Raw genomic sequence first — 18,902 nt, forward strand, 5'->3', positions numbered from 1 at the left:
GGCTTGGAGGGGCCTGGCTGGTTTCTGGGGTTGTCCCACTGTTAATCAGCTCATGTCCCACATTTTCTCTGTGGGGCTCGTTTATGATCCTGGCTGTAGGCATTACAGGTGTATAAGCTGCATAGTGTCGATGAGCACTTCGAGAGCACAAACTGAAGGTCTGGAACTTCTGGTTCATGTGAGACGCAACATGTTAAGTTCGAGCGGCGAGCAACAGCATGTAGAAAGGAAAGATAGATGTCTAGCAGTATCAAAAGCAGCAGATCCGGGATATATATCAAGCCTCAGGTATGATAACACCTCACATGCTTAAGAATACTTTGCACATCAGTGGTCACGGTTAATGCGTTAGTTCATCGATGGAGTGTTTCTAAGCGTCCAAAGATATGAAAACTGGTTCTACGGAATATTTCAACTCTAAGCTAACAACTCAATTCATTCATATTTCCCCCGAAGTGGGGCCAGGCGGCGTTTGAGATATCTTCTCCCAACATGCTATCAGTGTTCGTCCATCGCTTCTATACAGCATGGACATAATATGTCTACCCGAGAGTCACAATTAGGGCATGTAATACCCAATCAAGTTCTATGTATCTAGCTTACTTACACTGAGCCTCCGTTCTGTATTTACTAACAGGTAGCCTAACGGGCATCAGACCATTCCACCGACTTAACCCTCACATCACCGGATCGGAGTGAACGAGCTCGCCACCTGGAAGTCCCTGCTGGAGAAACCAACGTGTGCTTGCATCACCCCACTTGCTATTGCCCACTGCTGCCCTGTAACATCCCAGTGACTAATGTCCCTTCTCGTCAACTCAAACGTGACCTTTCTGGACTCTCCAGGCTGGAGGTACACCTTCTCAAATCCCCGAAGAACATTAACTGGCGAAGCCGCCCGAGTCGTTTCTTTCGGAAGACCCAAGTAAAGCTGTGGCACGGCGGCCCCAGCAACCTCCCCGGTGTTTTTCACGGTAATGGAGATCCTGTAAAGCGCTTCCCAGAGGTTGGGGTTTCCTCCAGGGACGACCTTTGCATCCGCCGGTAGAGCCGATAAATCTCCGTTGAAGAGAGGAGTAATGGAGATGTTCTTTCCGATCGAAAAGGTGGTGTACGAAAGACCGTATCCAAATTCGTACTGTACCGTTTTGTTATAGTAGTCGAAATGTCCTATTCGATCCTGTTAGTGAGGCTTTGAGATCTCATGGCTGTTGGCTGCCAGAAATATGGGCAGGTCGGAGGAATACGCACGGTAGTCAATCAGCACCCCTTCCTTAAAATCAGATTGCCAAGCTGCTGGATCGTTAGTGTCTTGGAGAGCCGTAGCATTTTGAATCGGAGCAAAGGAATAGTCAGATTGTGTTTTGGCGATTGTGTAGGGCAGATGGCCGGACGGGTTGACATCTCCCCAGAGCACGTCGACGATGCTGTTGCCGGCTTCTTGGCCGGGAAGGTGGGCAGCCAGAATGGCGGTTACATTGGGATGGTCCGCCCAGGGCAGGACGTTGATGCCGTTGGAGTGGGTGACGACCACCGTATTCGAGCACGTAGACGCGATCTTCTCGACAACCTCGTCGCCGTTCCAATCCACACGGAGTGACGCGCGGTCTTCGCCTTCGGTTGCCCAGCTTTTTAGGAAGACAAGGCAGACGTCCGGGGATGATGGAAGTAGCGCTTTGAGGCTGGGTTTCATTTCGTTTAGTGTCAGCTGGCGGGGGTGGGCTGGGGTAATTTCACTCACTATGGGCTATCCTCTTCAATAATCGCACTGTTGTTCAGTACATATTGCACGAGCGTCTGATCTCGGAAGCCAGCGCGCTGCTTGATGGCCTCAAGAGGACTGACTAAGTACGAGAAGAGGCCTGATCCAGAACCCCCACCTGCTGCAAGTACGCCGTATTCGTAGTCACCAACGCCGTTGAAGTAGAAAACGGACATGCCGTTGGTGAAATCTCCAGCGTCATTGCCGAAAACCGCGATCTGCTTCGGAGACTTCAGGGGAAGAGTGTTGTTTGTGTTTTTCAAGAGTACAGTACCGTCTGCAGCTTGCTTGCGGATCTCTTCTCCATGGTTGCCGCGGACGTCAACATTGGCGACTGGTCCATAGGTGTAATTGTATTTGTACTCTTGGGCTACTTGTGATTCAGTATCAAGCTTCATACACACACATTAGCATGAGAGTCATCACTTACGGCTAGAGAAGAGCACTGCATTGAGCTCCTTGTTGGCCGGGTCCAGACCTGGGAAATCCTTATCCTGATTAAGGTGAAAGTACGGCGTCATGACTCTGCGGCACATGTCGTCTAGGCGGTCCATTGAAACAGAGCCATTTTTCACAGATTCAATCAGGTTTTCGTGGAAGAACACAGTCCCAAAGCTCGCAGTGCCCGGCATATCCATGTCCTCGCCAGCGTTAATGGCGAAGGCACCACTGTGTGTAGCACCCCAGTCTGACATCACGTACCCTTGGAAACCAAGCTCCTCTTTGAGGATACCATTCAGCACCTTACTGTTCTGGCATCCGTAGGTTTGGTTCAAGCGGTTGTAACTGCACATCACCTGGTACCGCGTCGTCAGATATAGCTCGCACGCTCATCTATGCATAACTTACCGTAGCAACTCCGGCCCTGACTGCTTGTTGAAATGGCCAAAGATAGAGTTCGTGCATAGTGCGATCGTCAATATTGGACGAGACACTCTCAATTGTGGTACCGTCCTCATTCTGGGAAGGCTGCCGTTGCGTTTCTTGCTCATTACCGATGAAGTGCTTGGCGCACGCCTGTACACCGGTGTCCTGGATACCAAGGATGGTCTCCGTGAACAATTCTCCAGTCAAATAGGGATCTGGTGAGAAGCCCTCCCAGTTTCTTCCACCCAGACCCGACCGACCAAGAGGACCAGCAACAGGCCCAAGAAGAACCTGCGACCCCTTGCCCCGGAACTCGGCAGCCATCTGACTCCCTCTTTCGTAGGCAATGTTCTTATCCCAGGTTGCGGCGATAGTAATGCCGGCAGGGAAGACGGAAGAGTAAGTGCCTTGCTCCAATGCCAAGGGGCCATTCTGGATACACAGTCCTGTGAAGTTGAGACAGTAGATGGGCGCAATGTTCCCTACACAAGGCCCTTCCGTCCCCGAGACCAAACTCACTTTCTCTTCGGTGGTTAGCTGGGAGACAAAATCTGAGGCCCGTGCAAAGGCATCTTCCCACTCGAGGCCCGTTGCATCCGCTGTTTTATGTCAGGGGGAATATCGCTGAGAATATATGCGTCGGTGCTCACTCACGGTTGGGAATCTCGTCCGGGGTAGGGCTATAGAGGTAGTCGTTGTGATTCCGGACAGCGCCAGAAGCACCTATACAAGAGGCAAACGCTGCCGTGTACACGAGCTCGCTGCGCATGATGGTGATGCTTGCTCAAGAGAACTTCAGTGGTTACTTGCTGCAAACAGGAAATTGCCCCTGTCGAACGTGCCCTTTTATAACCATGCTTTTCCCCTCGCAGCAGAATAAACTGTGATCCCGATACGTCATGCTTCCCTTGAAATCTAGGATGAGTCTAGCTCGCCTATACCATCCTTTTATGGTACATTGGGTGTTTTCATAGATTCCCCAGATCCACAATGCAATAGAAAACAAGGTATGAATGTAGAAGGTGCTCCGGCTAAACTTCGGGTAAACACCCGTGCGTACGATGGGCCGGTCGATCATCTCTTTATTTGTCCAAGTAACATAACTAAGTGATATGGGGAAGATTGCGGGGATGAAGCTGGGGAACGGCATGAGCTTGATGAACTTTAGGCAGCTGGCAGTTTTACCTACTTTGGTAAGGTGATAAATCGCTTTGGCCTTTGCCGGGATGGGTGGTTATCAACCTCTATTTTGTGTGCTGTCGGAAACGTCCGACACATATTCGCTTTTCGTTTTGCTCGGGAAACCTTGACCCGAGATGCAGCAAGGGCCGTTATGTACTTTATATGCGCATACTCCGGACCGGCTGCTGGGGCACTCCGAACAGGGGCCATTACAACCTGAGTCTACTCAAGGATTCAGTAGAATGGGACTCGTGGACCTTCAGAATTATCATGAACCGATGACGCCAGGGTGTATTTGCGACCTACTCAAAGTTATGGTGTCTGTCTTTCTCCAGCAAGTACTGAGGGCTCCAGCCCATTGTCAACAGTTGGGCCGGGCTATCTCGTGCCAATGTAAACCACTACATATTACGTAGAAGGTGTAGTCATAGTCGAATATCAGTAGATGTATGAATGTAATTACGTCTTGTCTAGAGAAAAGGACACCATTGCCTTCGACTGCTCTTAATATGGACGGACACAATTCTGATCCACCACCATATATCTTACGAGTATGCTCGACTGACTCAGAAATCGGTATCTGCAGCAGCAGCATCCTCCTTGATGATGTCAGAGATACGTTCCGCAATACCGTAGAGATTAGCTGTAGGATGGCCACCGATCTGCAGAGGTTGAATGGAGGAGTCAACCACGCGCACATTACTAGTACCGTAGACCTTCAATCGGCTGTCGACAACTCCACCCATAGAGCGGGGCAACATAGACGTGGTTCCGATGACATGATAGTTTGGCGTATCTAACGACAAGTTCAGAGGTTAGAACCTCAAATGAGGGAGAGGGACGGGTTTACTTACATTGTTCTCCTATCCATTTCTTCCAGGTCTCGTCCGAGGCATCCTGCGGAACGTCCGTAAACCCAGGCAGAGTCTCATTGCTGATTAGACCATCGAAGTCGCCACTCTTGAACATTCGGCGCAGGAATTTGGACATAGCGATTTGTATCTGGACGTCCCACTCGAGAAGGCCGAAGTTTGGGTTCACTACCGGTGGCTCCATGGGGTCGGCGGAGCTGATATGAACGCTTCCTCGCGCAAACGGGAGAAGGCCCCAGTAGCCAGTATGGATAGTATTGGCGTCCTCCAATATAAAGACAAATTCAGCAGATGGAACATCCTTGGCGAACACAAGGTCGTGCTGCACCTCGAACATCTTGAGCAGGTCCTCTTTTCTCATAGCACCATTGCTGCCCCTAGCGGTAACATCGGCATATTCCTCGAGTTGTGAACGAACTGAGTCAGCCACTGACTGCGCTGATGACCCGAAGATGTCGGACACCGAGGCGAAAGCCACCGTTCTTGTTCCCGTTACTGGCGTTTCGGTAGACACAACGATGGAGGTATTCAGTTGATCTTGCAGGTTTTCGCCAACGCTTGGTAGATTGACCTCCACTGGAATCCCATATTTTTCTAATATTCTGTTGGGGGTGTCAGAAGTCCGCGAAATAACACTGGGAAGAGAAATGTTACCTAGGATTTCCGACACCAGAAAGCTCTAGAATTGCAGGTGATCGCATCGCACCCGCTGCGAGGATGACTTCCTTTCGGGCATTAATAACACTCTTTTGTTGTCCATTTCCATCCTGGGTGATGATCTCGACTCCTCGGGCACGAATATCGCTGCCCTTTCCCCCATTCTGCCATACGATCCGGGTGACGAACGTATTCAGTTCGACCTGCAGATTCTGTCTCTCAGCATAGGGCCAATAGTATGCTCTGGCCGCATCACTGCGGATATTCGTCACGTCAACCGTATAAGGATGAAGGGCGAAGCCTCGCATATGTCCGGAATTCAAGTCCTGATTCCATGGAATGCCCAGTAATTCCAACGTGCCATTCATACTCGCTGTCAAGTCATCTTCATCCTTCCGTATATCCATGAATCCAACATTCACCGGCCCACCAGTACTGTGGAGATCAGGAGAGATGGACGCCCCGGCCTCGATTTGAGTCTGGTTGGGCGCCGTCATATTTTCACTTTTCGTAAAGTATGGAAACAGGCTATCCCAGTCCCAACCTTCGATTCCAATCTCACGCAAGGCATCAATCTGCGCTTTTTCTGCTCGGACGTAGGCAGCCCCTAGAAGCCGCTTAATTGCTTTGTCTAAAGCACACTTGGAGTCTCCTTACGTACCATTCATAACACTTGTTCCTCCGAGCGCTTTCCCCGCGCGCATCACTTGGCGACGTTTGCCAAAGCTCTGTTCCGTCGTCTCGTATGCCCAGTCGAGGGGACTGTCATATGTGTACGCAAGATTGCTGATGTCGGTCACGTTGACATTATCATAAACGGACGGTCCGGCCTCGATAACTAAAACTAAAGTCTTTGGATCTTGGGCCAGTCGGTTGGCAACAGCTAATCCGCTTGTGCCTCCGCCGACAATGATATAGTCATAATCAGAGGCTATGACTCCAACTACCAGGAGCAGAATCCAAAAGGGGAGCATATTCACAGATCTTCACCACTGGAAGTTCAGTGCTTCTGGTTCCAGATATATGTTTCGAGCATCGGATTGGGGAGGGGAAGGGAGCATAGAGACGGATTTATATTCTTTACTCATACCTGCAGCTTGGGCAGATTCTAAAACGTCATCCAGCATGCAAAGGGGAGTGTCGTGTCCTAGCGCGAAAGTTGGGGTAACTATACAGGAGCGGGGCTTGCTGGGTATTTTACCGCAAGTAGCATTTTCTATATGTAAGGGTGGTATTGCAGACTGCAAGGAGCCCGGGGGAGATCTGCATTGCCAAGACACTGACGATGAGAGGTGAGCAGCATGTCTCGGTGCAAGGCCTCGCGAGCTTGATATACATGACTATGTGAATTCTAAAAGGGAGTCTTTTTTTCTCGGGGTAAGGGACACATTTTGGTCTATTGCTAAAGTTGGCCGCATGCTAAATGGTACATATGCTCAATTGACGATATTCATCCTTCTCTATAGATTTCCTTTCTACTAAACACCATTTAGCCACATATGCTGCTCACCCTTGTGCACCCAGTGCTCGAAGTGTCGTCTGGTTGCATCTCTCCAAGAAGGCCATTGCCTCGTCCTTGTCATGCCATGCATCGTTATATGCTACACTCAAACTCAACCTGCCCTTCCATGTGCCCAAGAATAGACCAAGTCCCGTCCCTAGCTCTTCTCCGGTAACCCATGGGTTATCGAGCTGGAATGGCCCATGGGTAGGACTTATCACTTTATCAATGACACCCATGCTAGATATGGAAGCAGATGGGGTTTCATTGCGTGCCGGGACAGGCGGAGTTGCTCCATCATCGGGATATGGAATGGTAGACATCTTCCAATAAGAGGGAACAAGAAATATGTGCTCCTTGTCATCCCGTATGCCGAGGTAAAAGTCCTTTACTACCTGAGCAATACCCATGAATTCTGCTTTGTCGTTCGCTGTAGTAGACGCCACATCAGTCGTGTCCAACGACGATGTAATGTTCAAATCGATTGCCAGGGAGTTTCCTGATACAGAGTGGTATGCCGTCACCGGGTGGGCCCATGTCCTATATGGGTTCTTGCAGCGGCCACGCTCGTTGATGAGGCTGTAGTTGATATAACGAACCTTGCGCTCATCCGCGTGTCTCTCCTGCATGCCCCGGACAGTAACCGCGATTGCAGTATGGTACGCATGAGTAATACTGAGACCAGCCTCCCGACATTTATCTAGCAACTCCCTCGTCTGCTCCACAGATAGCCTGACGGCGACACGCTGATGTTTGCCTGGCTGCATCCGATCTCTGCGGAATGGCAAGCTAGCAATTTCAACGTCCTTCTTGATGGACTCCTTGGACTGAATGATATCTCGTAGTCGGTCTTGTTGATCTGGCCTTAAATCCTTGGGTATCCCGGCAGCCACACGGAGTGGCGGGCTCAAATTCGCCCATTCCCCACCAAAGGAGGGAGAGGTATAGCTCTCTCCCAACTTATAGATTTCAGCAGCATGTGCGAATAAATTGTTGAAGAGCATCAATGTACCCATTCCATCAATAATGTCATGATGAGCTCGAAGAACAACATCCGCTCGAAAGGCCCCATCAGCTGAGGATGGCTGTTTGATCAGAAATAATGTCGGCAATTCCGGGACGGGCGGATCCGAATTACACCAGTCAAGGCCTGATGCGCCGGTTGACAGGACTTGAAATGTCTCTTTCAACCAATCCTCCTGAGGGGACGCTTCGGTGAACGTCTCATATATCTTTCTACACTTTTTTCCGTGCACGTCATGTTCCACTCGCGATGCGATTGTGGGATGATCGTACCGTAGTCGAAGCCAGGCCTTTCGTAGAGCTTCCTCTGCTCTATTTTCGGTGGGGTGGCTTGATGAAAGACCATCTGCAGGAACACAAACAGAGATGAAGCCTGTCATGGCAAAGAACGTTCTGCCGGTACCTTCATACGCCTTTGCCAGTGATGTGTAGAATTGCTCCGCCTCGTCAACGTCACGCTCCCATCGACCAGGCTTGCTCTCACTCCATTCGAAGCCATTTGGTATGGATGCCATTTCGGTCGTGGGCGCGCGCAGGTTGGTATGTGCAGGGAAGGGGCTAGTGAGGTGGTAGGGTTGATTTTCGCTGCGGGTTCAGCTATAGCTAGGCGGGCAACGTCGTTTTGAGTTCAGAGTTACCTGCGCAGGAATATCGGTCCGATCTTCCGTGCATAGTAACTATATGCAGAAGGATTGAGTAATGGATTGTCGATGCAACGACGTACTGCGGAGGAGTGTTTATGATGATGTTGGTTGTACGTTCATTGGCTGACGGCTAAACTTCGGGGTTGAGAGACATTCTTGATTTGGTTAAATAGCCAGCAGCCAGGGTCAACAACGCCAAGAACCTCACGTACAATCTCCACCTTCTATGCGGGGCGATGGCCTTTCTAAAATCATGATTGATTTGAACGAGAATTAAGGAAGTTCATAGAGAAAGTATGTATTCATGTATACCCCCCATGAAAACTGATTTACATTGCAACATGTTTCTTCGTTCGCTTGATGACTATTATATATACAGCAAGCACTGTTGACTGTCAAGTGCTGGTCTAACATATTTTACAAACAGCCTTTGGATTATTCTTCAACCGGAGTGGCCCTTGCTTTGACTTCACAATGCATAACCTCCAGAGTGATGCTCCTATTTTCACTCGACCGAAGCCATGGTAATAATGATAATGTTTGTTGAGGCCTTAGGCCTCGTGGTCACATGGTTAGGCAGTGACTACATGTCGGTGGGCGCCAACTGACCGGGTGCTTTCTTTCTCGCCTTCCTGCTCCCCAGTCCCATAGTTTGACTCGCTGTCAGCACTGAACGCGATGGTAACCAGGGGACTTTGGAACTTACATGTCGATGGTATGGATTTCCCGTCACTGACTAACACTGCTAACACCGTTGTAGGGAAATGGTATCGTTGGTTCCACCCTCCCCGTGGACAATCCTCATCCCCAGACTCACCAACAACTCTGAAAACTCTTAACCAAATTCTTTCAAAAACCGACAAATTCAAATGGGAAAGTGTCCCATTTCCGACACCACTTCATTTTCAACTCGACTATGTTTATACCATTGATGAAGATGCTGGTCATTTCACGGTCACTCAGTGGAAAACGGTGAACCAAGTTCTACACCGGATCACCCGAAAGGCGACATTGGCCAGTATCCGAGAGACATCGCACAGTACAGTAGACACACTCCTCAATGATGTAGGGGGGCTCTCTAAGCACAATGATCCCTCGCTAAGTGACATACGTGATAAAACCAATGTTCAACATCTATTGAAGTCATTCGGAATCAAACCCAGCATTCCCACACGGTTAAATGAGCTACAATTCCAACTGTTTACGGACTTTGTTTTCACATGGCGGTTTTATTTCGATGACACTTCTACCTGGGAGCACTCGTCCTCTCTTTTCTCTGCCCTTGCTATCGGGATCTTACGTATCGCAGCATGGGACCTTGAGGTCAGGAATATGGATACTGAGGAACTACCGATCACATTTTCATCCCTTCCGCGATGGAAGGCGCCCATCAACGAGATATTCTGGTTCCATAAATATCTTATCGTGTGCTGCCACACCGATCAAATTGGCACTTTTGTGGCCACAAAAGCACAAGTTTTTGCCCGCAGTACTAACCACAAAGGGCCTGTTCATGGAATAGCCATTTCCATACGGCATGTCGTGCTTTTTGAGATTTTCAATGGCAACGTACTCTATTCAACCCCTATTCCACTTGTTACCAATACTTCAGCACTGTGTTGCTCCCCAGGGTTCAGGATAATGGCATATATCTTCACTTCGAATCGCTGGAAGGGGGTTGCAGTGAACCCCAGAGAGTATTGGGGTGTCACAATACCAACGGAGCTTTTCGAGAATATCCTTGCAACAACCATGCCAAGAGATTTGGTCTCCATGGCTCAGGCATCTGATTTGGTTGAAAAATGGTATTACTCTTCCATTCCCCAAATTCACGATCTCAAGCTACAAAGTTTCGCCCTCTCCATACCGTGTTGTGGCAAGCGAAATACATCAGATGCCACTGGGGTTTACTGTTCAGTCTGCTATGCTTGGTCACATCTGGAATGTACCGATCTGTCTAGTGTGCCTTTTGCCACCGATAAGCTTAAATGTTCTGATTGTCAAGAGAGCAGACCTTGTACTTCTCTTGACACAGGCGGTATTCACCAATTCTATCGTGCAAAGCGAGGGCGGAAAGCTTGCAATGTGATTCATGGCGGCAAAACTACGAATCTTCGGTTGCGAGTATCCAAGCCATCCTCTCGCCGGCCCGAATTATGGCTCATCCGAACCCACGGCCCACCTCCTCCACAGAGCGTCGATTATACGATATTCTTCAGTGAGACATTTTCTGGTCTCGTGTACGGATTTGATGAGTAGCACGGTTTCTGAGATAATGCAAACAAACTCAAACACTACTTCGAAAACCATACTCCAACGCTTGCCTTTAATGAACGATTTAACTTGGCGCACGTTGTGTTCAGTGATTCCTCGGGGTCTCGGTTTGAAGCATATGCATCAGCATATCAACAATTGCAAGACTGTGAGTTCGCACATGGAACTTGTTTCTTCGAGTCTGAGAGGTGGACCCGTGGGAATCAGCCAGTGATTCTCGGGAAGATACTGGCGGTACTCATAGAACAGGACATTACGACCGTGAAGGTTGATTGCCCAGCATCGCCCAAACTCCGTGTTTGACTACTCAGGGGCATTTTCAGCCTAGCTCATAGCGGCGCCTAAATCATCTCCTGTCATCTTTGCCTCAGTCGCAGCATGATCAAGGACACGTCGGTCGCCTGGCTACCATCGGTGCAGCTAAGGAACGACGAGGTCTGCGAAATTGTTGTTTCTCGTTTGCCCCGGCGCAATAATTCACCCATTGACAAGGGGAAAGTAGTAGCTGCCTCTCAGCGCTGTCGTCCGGGTTGCTCGAGCCTCCAGCTGTCCAGTTCGCACTGCTATATATTTCTTCTGAATTAATTCTCCGGTACATACGACCACAGGGTGTGGAGAACAGGGCTTCCCGTCCGCTCAGCCGTACTTAAGCCACATGTTGAACGCGGCCGACTGGAATATGTGTCCTTTGGAGGTTGCTGCTTTATGGGTGAGCGCCGCTAGGTCGCAGGGTGAGTGTGGGTGATTTGGGTGATGTTGTCGAGAGCGCGGGTGAGCTGGGTGAGCTTGGTGAGCCAGTGGGTGAGCTAGACAACCCGGTGGGGTTTTTTGTGAAGTTAAATAGGGGCGCTCGACCTGGTTGTCCTTCAGTTTTTTCCCCCTTCAAGATACTCGTTCTCAAGAAACGGTTCAATGTGTGATCCTATACAGAAATCAACTATGTCACGTGATAAATCCTCACTATCCGAAGAGGAAAGGTGCAGAAAGGTTGATGAGCTCTGTAAGCTTGGTAAATTATGTGGTTTTATCAGAGAGTATCAGCAAGATATAAAAAAGAAAGAGAATGAGATATGCTATAAAAAGAGAGCTCCAGCTACCGATAAAAGATATAGCAGAGCTGTTAAAAATTAGAAAATGTAAGTGGTCAAAATATTCTACTATTTATCTAAGAGATATTCCTGATTCAAGTCTAGATAGATGATAATTCAAAATGAATCTGAAGATAGGTATTTCTTAAAGCTGGAGTCTAATCTCTCTAGTCAGATCTTGAAACTCTTTTCTGAGAGTTTTATCTGTCTACGTGAAGAGGATGTGCTATCTTAATATAGTGTGGACTATAATTTATTCTGTTTTATTGCTGAATGGGAGAGGAAAATCTCTAGAGTTATTTCTAAGGCTATCAAGAGCGATATCTATAATATATGTTAGGAATATTTTACTCCCTCTCTGATATTTAAATATTTACTTATCTATTTTTCAAGTATATTTATAATATATTGATACCGAAGTATAGACTCGAAATAAAGTACAGAGAAAAATTCTATGTTATAGTAACAGATCTTGATCTTCTTTTTAAATACTTATTTCAGGATGATGATTATGACTATATTTATGAAAGGGCTCGCTTTCAAGATGTTTTTGTTTTTTTACTGTTTTCGGCTTCTGGAGCAAGAGTCGGGGCTATTGTTGAGTCAAGTTTATATAGGAATACTAATAAATGTCTTTACTATAAGGTATGTCTGCTGACTATATGAATTCTGTGCGAGAAATTAACTGCTTTTATAAAAAGTATATTATCTTTAATATTTAATATAAGGACAACAAAATCAAGCGATGGGTTACTATAGATCTAGAATTTGTTAAAGGTTATTGATATAGCGATGAAGCAGTTATGTAAGTTTCTATTTTAAGATATTATTGCTATATAAGCTGATAAATTTAGTTTGAAAAACTGGATTATAGAATAAAAGGTGTTTGGCAGGAACTTTGTTTTCTATGTTATGGTTGTAGGTATAGCCGATCAAGCTTTTAAAGATATCTGTAGTATTGATGACTTGCTGTCAAAGATCCTATCTAAGGGAAGGGAATCTTGGATGCTAGAATGGGAGGATTATGTATAAGAGCTACCGGTTCTTTGTATGGTTATTTTAAATGGGTTATATTCTACTCGTGCCCTGATATTTTCCTTAATCCGGAATAATTTAAGTTCTCTTGTCCAGCGAGAATATTTTCGAGATCTGTTGAGAATTTATGGGATAAGAGGCCGGGTAGTAACTACAATTGATGGTGGGTTCTCTCCCTGTGTACAATATTGTATTATACTAATTATATTACAGTAAATAAATCTTAGGCTATCCGCAGCCAGGTATTAGATTATGTAAACCTGGATATTTACCTTAAATACTAATCGAAGTTCAAATGTACCGATATCCAAGTCTACTTTTGGAATATAGAGCCTGACTATGAATATCTTGATATAGAAGAAAGTATGGTCTACTACTGCGATTCTAATGTTTCCTAGAAGCTTGACGCTGCTGCTGTTGCTGAGTTTGAAAATAATAAAGAGATAAGAGGTTTATATACAGAGATTGAGATCTTGATAAAGAAGATTAATAGGAAGCTAAATAAATATCAGAATTTTATATATAAATATAAGAAACTATATAATAGAGTAGTCAAGAAGTACTGTAGTAAGACTAAAGAGTTTATTTAGTATTGGTGGAAAAATTTGTATAATAAATATATTGCAGGAAAGGATTTTATAGAGTATGATTTAATATGTCTATTTTTAATCTACTGTAAATATATACTAGAGCGAGATCGGCTACGAGATTACTTATTTACTGAAGTAATAATTAATAGCGAAACTGGAAGATAGTGTATGCTAGATATAATAGCTATTTATATATTAGAGAAGAGAGTGATATACTATTCTGATAAATTATCGGTCAACGGAAGATACTCTATATACTTGAAAAATATATTAAGATTTATTATTGACTCTTCTATTAATATTGAGATACTAATTTTTTTAGTATTGAGATATAAAGTTGCTCCAAGTATATTCTCTAATATAAAAGAAAATCTCTTAATACTGTATTATATCAACAACTATATAAAAATAGAAAGAGAGCCTATTGTTGTACTGATCAGGTGTTTTTGGAATAGTATTTTTTATATATCAAGTAGTTCTACAGTAAGACTGACTGGTAGGAGTATTGTTGCTTCTATTTGAAGAATTCTCAGCTGTGTTATAATCTATTAAGATTTTGTTATATATTGATATTATCTGGATTTTATCCTTTTTGTCTGGATAATTAGAGTATACTGCCCGAGTATCAATTCAGATAATAGTATAAAAAAGCTATACTAATCAATTATATCGATATTGAATATTTAGTAAAAATAAACAAGAAAAAGCTAATTCTATGTCCTTATCTATATTGTAAGGGTAAGATATATCTCTCGACTTTAGATCTTCGATGATATTTTTATAATATCTACTCAATTGAAGAGCCACGTCGCAACTGTATTTTCCGGAAAAGGAAATAGATATATAACTCTGGAATTGACGAGGAATAAAAGATAAAAAAAATATTACTGGACCAGAATAAGACAAAGACTATTTTCTCAGATAATCTGTAAGAACCTTGCACTATATTGCCCACTGCTAAAATTAATTGTTAACAGCCCCCACGAAGAGCGATCTTGCAGAATAGGGGTGTTATAATTCAGAGATCGTGTCATGACAAGTATATAGGCAATGAAAGATACACATTGACCTTGCACAATAAAGTAGTGATATTCAAGACTACTGTACTCAGGTACGGCAGTCACAGGGCACCGATCCAGTCGTCGCAGACGCCCCAGCCAGAATACTTATTGCAGAGACTGTCGAAAATCTTTTAGCAACAGGCGTAATCTTCGGCAACATTACACAGAAAGACATCATTGGTGTACTGACTGAAAATTTCTCGTCACTTCAGAAGACTCGAAGACACCGCTCAGCTTATCATGATAGCTATAAAAGAGAGGTATCAATAAAATGTCTGAAACAGTGTTTCTTATTTTTGTACTGTACATAAAAGGAAGAACGGACACTGTTCTTCGTTTTAAGGTTTTTTTGAGGTAGCAGGTAGATAAGTTTCGCGTATTGCACTGGATAACATATTGAGGAGCGATTTGATTCCCTTAGGAACAATGATCCTTGTCTATATATAAGCAAACCGAATAATTCTAAAGTATCGCACCACCAGAATTAATGAGAAGTCCATCTTCCAAGCATACATTAGATCGAAGTAACGATTCCTGAAACCATAGGTTGCTTGCACTTAACTCGAGGTCGCACAAACAACACACTTACCCGAACGGTATCAGTGAATTCACCCTCTTTACTTCCAGGGATTTGGATAGATACTGTAAGATAGAATTTGCGCCCTTCAACTTTCTCTAACCACACACACAGACAGATCGGAATATCCGGTGGAACAGAGAACGCAAAGAATATATTGAGGTATACTGTGACCGCCGGCCGGCAGCAATCTGCAAAAATACGGTCTAGGAGCAGGGTAAGATATCTACCAAATATCTTCCCATTATAGTAATATATCTGCTGCCGCGGGGCCAATTTTATATTAGTCTCTGCTTCTATCCCCAGAGGATGGCGCCTGAAGATAGGATAATAACCTTAAAGCAGAGAATGTAGTAGTTCTTGTGAAGACTCTGTCGGTAATTTCTATTGAGATATCGCTAAATCAGTATTGAACACGGTTGTAGTTTTGGTAGCAAACATACAAGTACTCTCTTTGATATACTTTGCACTCCTTTATATACAAGGCTATTCTGGGAAGATAAAGCTTGGTATCTGCGTACTGTCTGATATGTCACCTGAGCTGTAAAGTGTCGAGACATGCTGTGAGTCTTGGTAGCTAAGGCGTAATAGAACAAAGCAGCCCTTTAAAGAAAAGATGTCGGAGAGGATGTACTCAGTAGCTACTTATGGGTTGAGATATGTTCTCTGGAATCCCTCCAGCCTATGTACTGGAAAATCACTAAATTTAGCCATATTACGTGTCAGTGCTGAGACCATCTTGAAAGTGTGTGCAAAAAAGGCAGTCTGTCACCGCGTAGACGCTGATCTGCGAGCCGATTCGGGGTCGCACGACTGTCCCCACTAAACTTAGTTGCAACCCCATTTCGATACGGTATCCCCACATGGCGATCATAACCATCTAACTAATCTACCAATTATGAATTGATCTAGACTTCTCAAGAACACAAGCTCAAGATATTAGGAAAACAGAAAATTGGTTCTATTCTTTTGTTTTCAGTTCTCTTCGCAGTACATGGAGCATATTGGACTCTAGTAATTTCTTTTCATTACCCTTCCTCAGTCTTTTCTCTTCATTTCTTTTTTGAATTTACCTTAAGACTCCAGGGTTTGGCTACTTACGTAGTTGAACTAACTATACCTAGTACCGGGAGGGCTGGATAGTTCTTTCAGGTATCGAATAAACTTTTTCCACTTGAATCATGTCCATGGGGGGAAGAAATAGTACAAAGTTAAGGGATGTGAAACGTATTATAATAGATTATTTAGGTATATATATGTTCTACATGTACTGTGCTTGATACAACGGATTTTGCTAGAATGATATAGGTGCGACTAGGGGACAGTAACAAGGGCAACTGTATCAAGTCAACATAACACGCCACGACTAGAGATTCATGGGGGCTTATAGTATATATACCTAGTTCATTTGTTCTAAATTTAATTTTGAATATGGAGGCAGCAATTTGCAGACAGCTAGTGGTACCCGTGATTTACACAATATAGTCAGCAAAGTAGGCCTCAAGCAGAAAAGCCCCATGCTACCAATCAACCCATAACTACCGGTAGTACATGTGTTCATTTAACTGATAACCTTCGTAGCGCATCTCATCTTGATGTTTTTGGATCTCTCTCTCCTGTTGAACCAAAACACAACAAGGGCAGTAAAAGGAGCTCAAACAATCGTCATATACTGAGCCTATTATTCCAAGTTGCTTGCGGATTATACATCGCTTTTTCATCAATAGTATCCAATGCAAGCCACACAGGCTGAGGCATGAGAATAAGAGGCACTAGTTTCCGGGTTAGCTCTCTAGAGGATGCTATATCACGGAGATATACTGTACATCTCCATTACACCCACGACAGGAACCGTTTTAATATCGTTCAGGATCCTCCAATCGAGTTAGAGAACCCTCAAGTAGCCACGAAAAAACTGCAAACGGTCCTCGCATGGCGACGATAGGAAAAAGGAGCGGAGGATCGTAAAGATGTGTTCATTTCTGCGTGATCTAGCGTTCGTAGCCCGAATCTGCTTGAAAGCCTTTTCTATTGGCTTCTTCCTACCTGGCCGGGCGCTTGTCGGCATACAACAGATATACAATAGTGGATAGACGGCATTACACAATGAGACATAGAAAGACAGACTTTTCTATAGATCACCTGATGACGGCTCATCGAGAAGATTATCGCACCACATTAACACTACGCATAAATACTGCATGAAACCCGCAGGGAGATCCGCACGCGGAAGAGAGACACGGCGTTGAAGGGCGAGAAGGGCGAGGGCAAACTCGGTGAGACGCTCCTCACCGAGCTCATTAAGCTCCTCCATCGAGGGATCTTCAGATAGCTCATATCGGGTCAAGAGCCGGGCATAGTCACTTAAAAACGGCAACATGGCGAAAATCATCCTCTACAACTACAGCCGGGGGGGCTACGGCTCTCCCGTCAGCACGCTGAAACCTCACCACTTCCAGAAAATAGTCCAGGATACAGTCGTCCTTCAGATCAAAGGATCATATACCAACGCATTGTCGGATCTCTGATGTATATTATGCTTGGAACCAGGGGGACGTCGCGTATGCCGTCTTTATGGCGAGCAGGTATCTGGCAAATCCTGGACCGCAACACATGAAACTGGCTCGACGCATCTTGCGATATCTCCACGGCACAAAAGGCCTCAGACTCACGTACAAGGGTCATCCCTGTATGCTAAAAGGCTTTACGGACGCAGACTGGGGTGGATTTCGCGACACCAGACGTTCAACCGCTGGATATCTTTTCAATATCGAGAGTGGAGCAATCAGTTGGCAGTCAAAGCGCCAAAGCGTCATTGTCCTCTTGACCTGTGAAGCTGAATTTCTAGGCCAGACACAAAGCAACCAAAGACGCAATCTGATTGAGGAGACTTCTCAATGAGTTAAAGATGAGCCAAGGAAAAGCCGCAATTATCATTTGTGGTGACAACCAAGGAGCCATCGCTCTGTCCTCGAACCTGCAATACCATTCCCGCACGAAGCATATGGAAATCCAATGCAAGTGGCAAGGAGAGGTCCAGGACCCTGGAACAGTGGAGCTGAAATACATCCCAACTACAGAGCAAATTGCCGATGGGTTTACGAAGCCTCTTGCGCGAGAACGATTTGACTGGTTTCGGAGAGGGCTTGGCATTAACGTACTTTTCCCACCTGCCGCATGATTTCCCAGCACCAACACCACGTTGAAAATGAGGCTTTAGAGCCATATACAAGTAGAACTATACAGAGATCTTCTGAAGTAATATAATGAACTCCTGATACGCCTATATAACAGTTTTTTTTAGTTCCGAAAGAGCTGCCTTCCTCGACGATTTATGATGGGAGGGGCCTCATCAACAACTTCAGGCGCTGGGGTAGTAATAACTTCTTGATTCTTTGATCGGCCCTCTGAATGTTTCTGCAAAGGCCTTAAGTCAGACCATAATTATTAAATTCACATATAGTCTTTGCATTTGTATAACAGTATAGGGAAAATCTAATAACAAAGAGAAAAACCTATACCAAGACAGATTAAACAATATTCAATTTCTGTTACAAATATTCCTCTAATCCCTTAAATCACTACTTTAGATAGTACTGTATACTAGACTGTATAGCTGATATTTCAGCAGCTATTCCCTATATACAATCTCTTATTTTTTAAGTTTAAAAGTTATAGTCTTACTAGATATATCTTCTGTGAATATAATAATATTATTTTTAGACTTTAGTAGAGTTGTATTAGTAATCTCTATTATTTTATTATATAT

General features: G+C 45.0%; 4 protein-coding genes across 4 annotated transcripts; 1 reads left to right on the top strand and 3 right to left on the bottom strand.

The window, feature by feature from the left end:
• Positions 1–682: 682 nt before the first annotated feature.
• On the bottom strand, positions 683–3,398 carry ABOM_002794 (beta-glucosidase; the record flags this gene model as incomplete). The annotated part of the gene is made up of 6 exons (XM_022529924.1): positions 683–1,170; positions 1,252–1,682; positions 1,742–2,132; positions 2,193–2,559; positions 2,612–3,228; positions 3,284–3,398. 6 exons carry the CDS (start codon positions 3,396–3,398, stop codon positions 683–685), a joined length of 2,409 nt encoding a protein of 802 aa, XP_022391661.1.
• Positions 3,399–4,377: 979 nt separating this feature from the next.
• On the bottom strand, positions 4,378–6,314 carry ABOM_002795 (GMC family oxidoreductase; the record flags this gene model as incomplete). The annotated part of the gene is made up of 4 exons (XM_022529925.1): positions 4,378–4,607; positions 4,666–5,285; positions 5,338–5,947; positions 6,002–6,314. The coding sequence occupies 4 exons, from the start codon at positions 6,312–6,314 to the stop codon at positions 4,378–4,380; spliced, it is 1,773 nt and encodes a 590-aa protein (XP_022391660.1).
• Positions 6,315–6,846: 532 nt separating this feature from the next.
• On the bottom strand, positions 6,847–8,379 carry ABOM_002796 (uncharacterized protein; the record flags this gene model as incomplete). The annotated part of the gene is made up of 1 exon (XM_022529926.1): positions 6,847–8,379. One exon carries the CDS (start codon positions 8,377–8,379, stop codon positions 6,847–6,849), a length of 1,533 nt encoding a protein of 510 aa, XP_022391663.1.
• Positions 8,380–9,186: 807 nt separating this feature from the next.
• Positions 9,187–10,767, top strand: ABOM_002797 (uncharacterized protein; the record flags this gene model as incomplete). The annotated part of the gene is made up of 1 exon (XM_022529927.1): positions 9,187–10,767. The coding sequence occupies one exon, from the start codon at positions 9,187–9,189 to the stop codon at positions 10,765–10,767; it is 1,581 nt and encodes a 526-aa protein (XP_022391662.1).
• Positions 10,768–18,902: the final 8,135 nt, after the last annotated feature.

The sequence above is a fragment of the Aspergillus bombycis genome (genome assembly GCF_001792695.1).
Source record: "Aspergillus bombycis strain NRRL26010 chromosome Unknown contig00019, whole genome shotgun sequence".
Taxonomy (NCBI): domain Eukaryota; kingdom Fungi; phylum Ascomycota; class Eurotiomycetes; order Eurotiales; family Aspergillaceae; genus Aspergillus; species Aspergillus bombycis.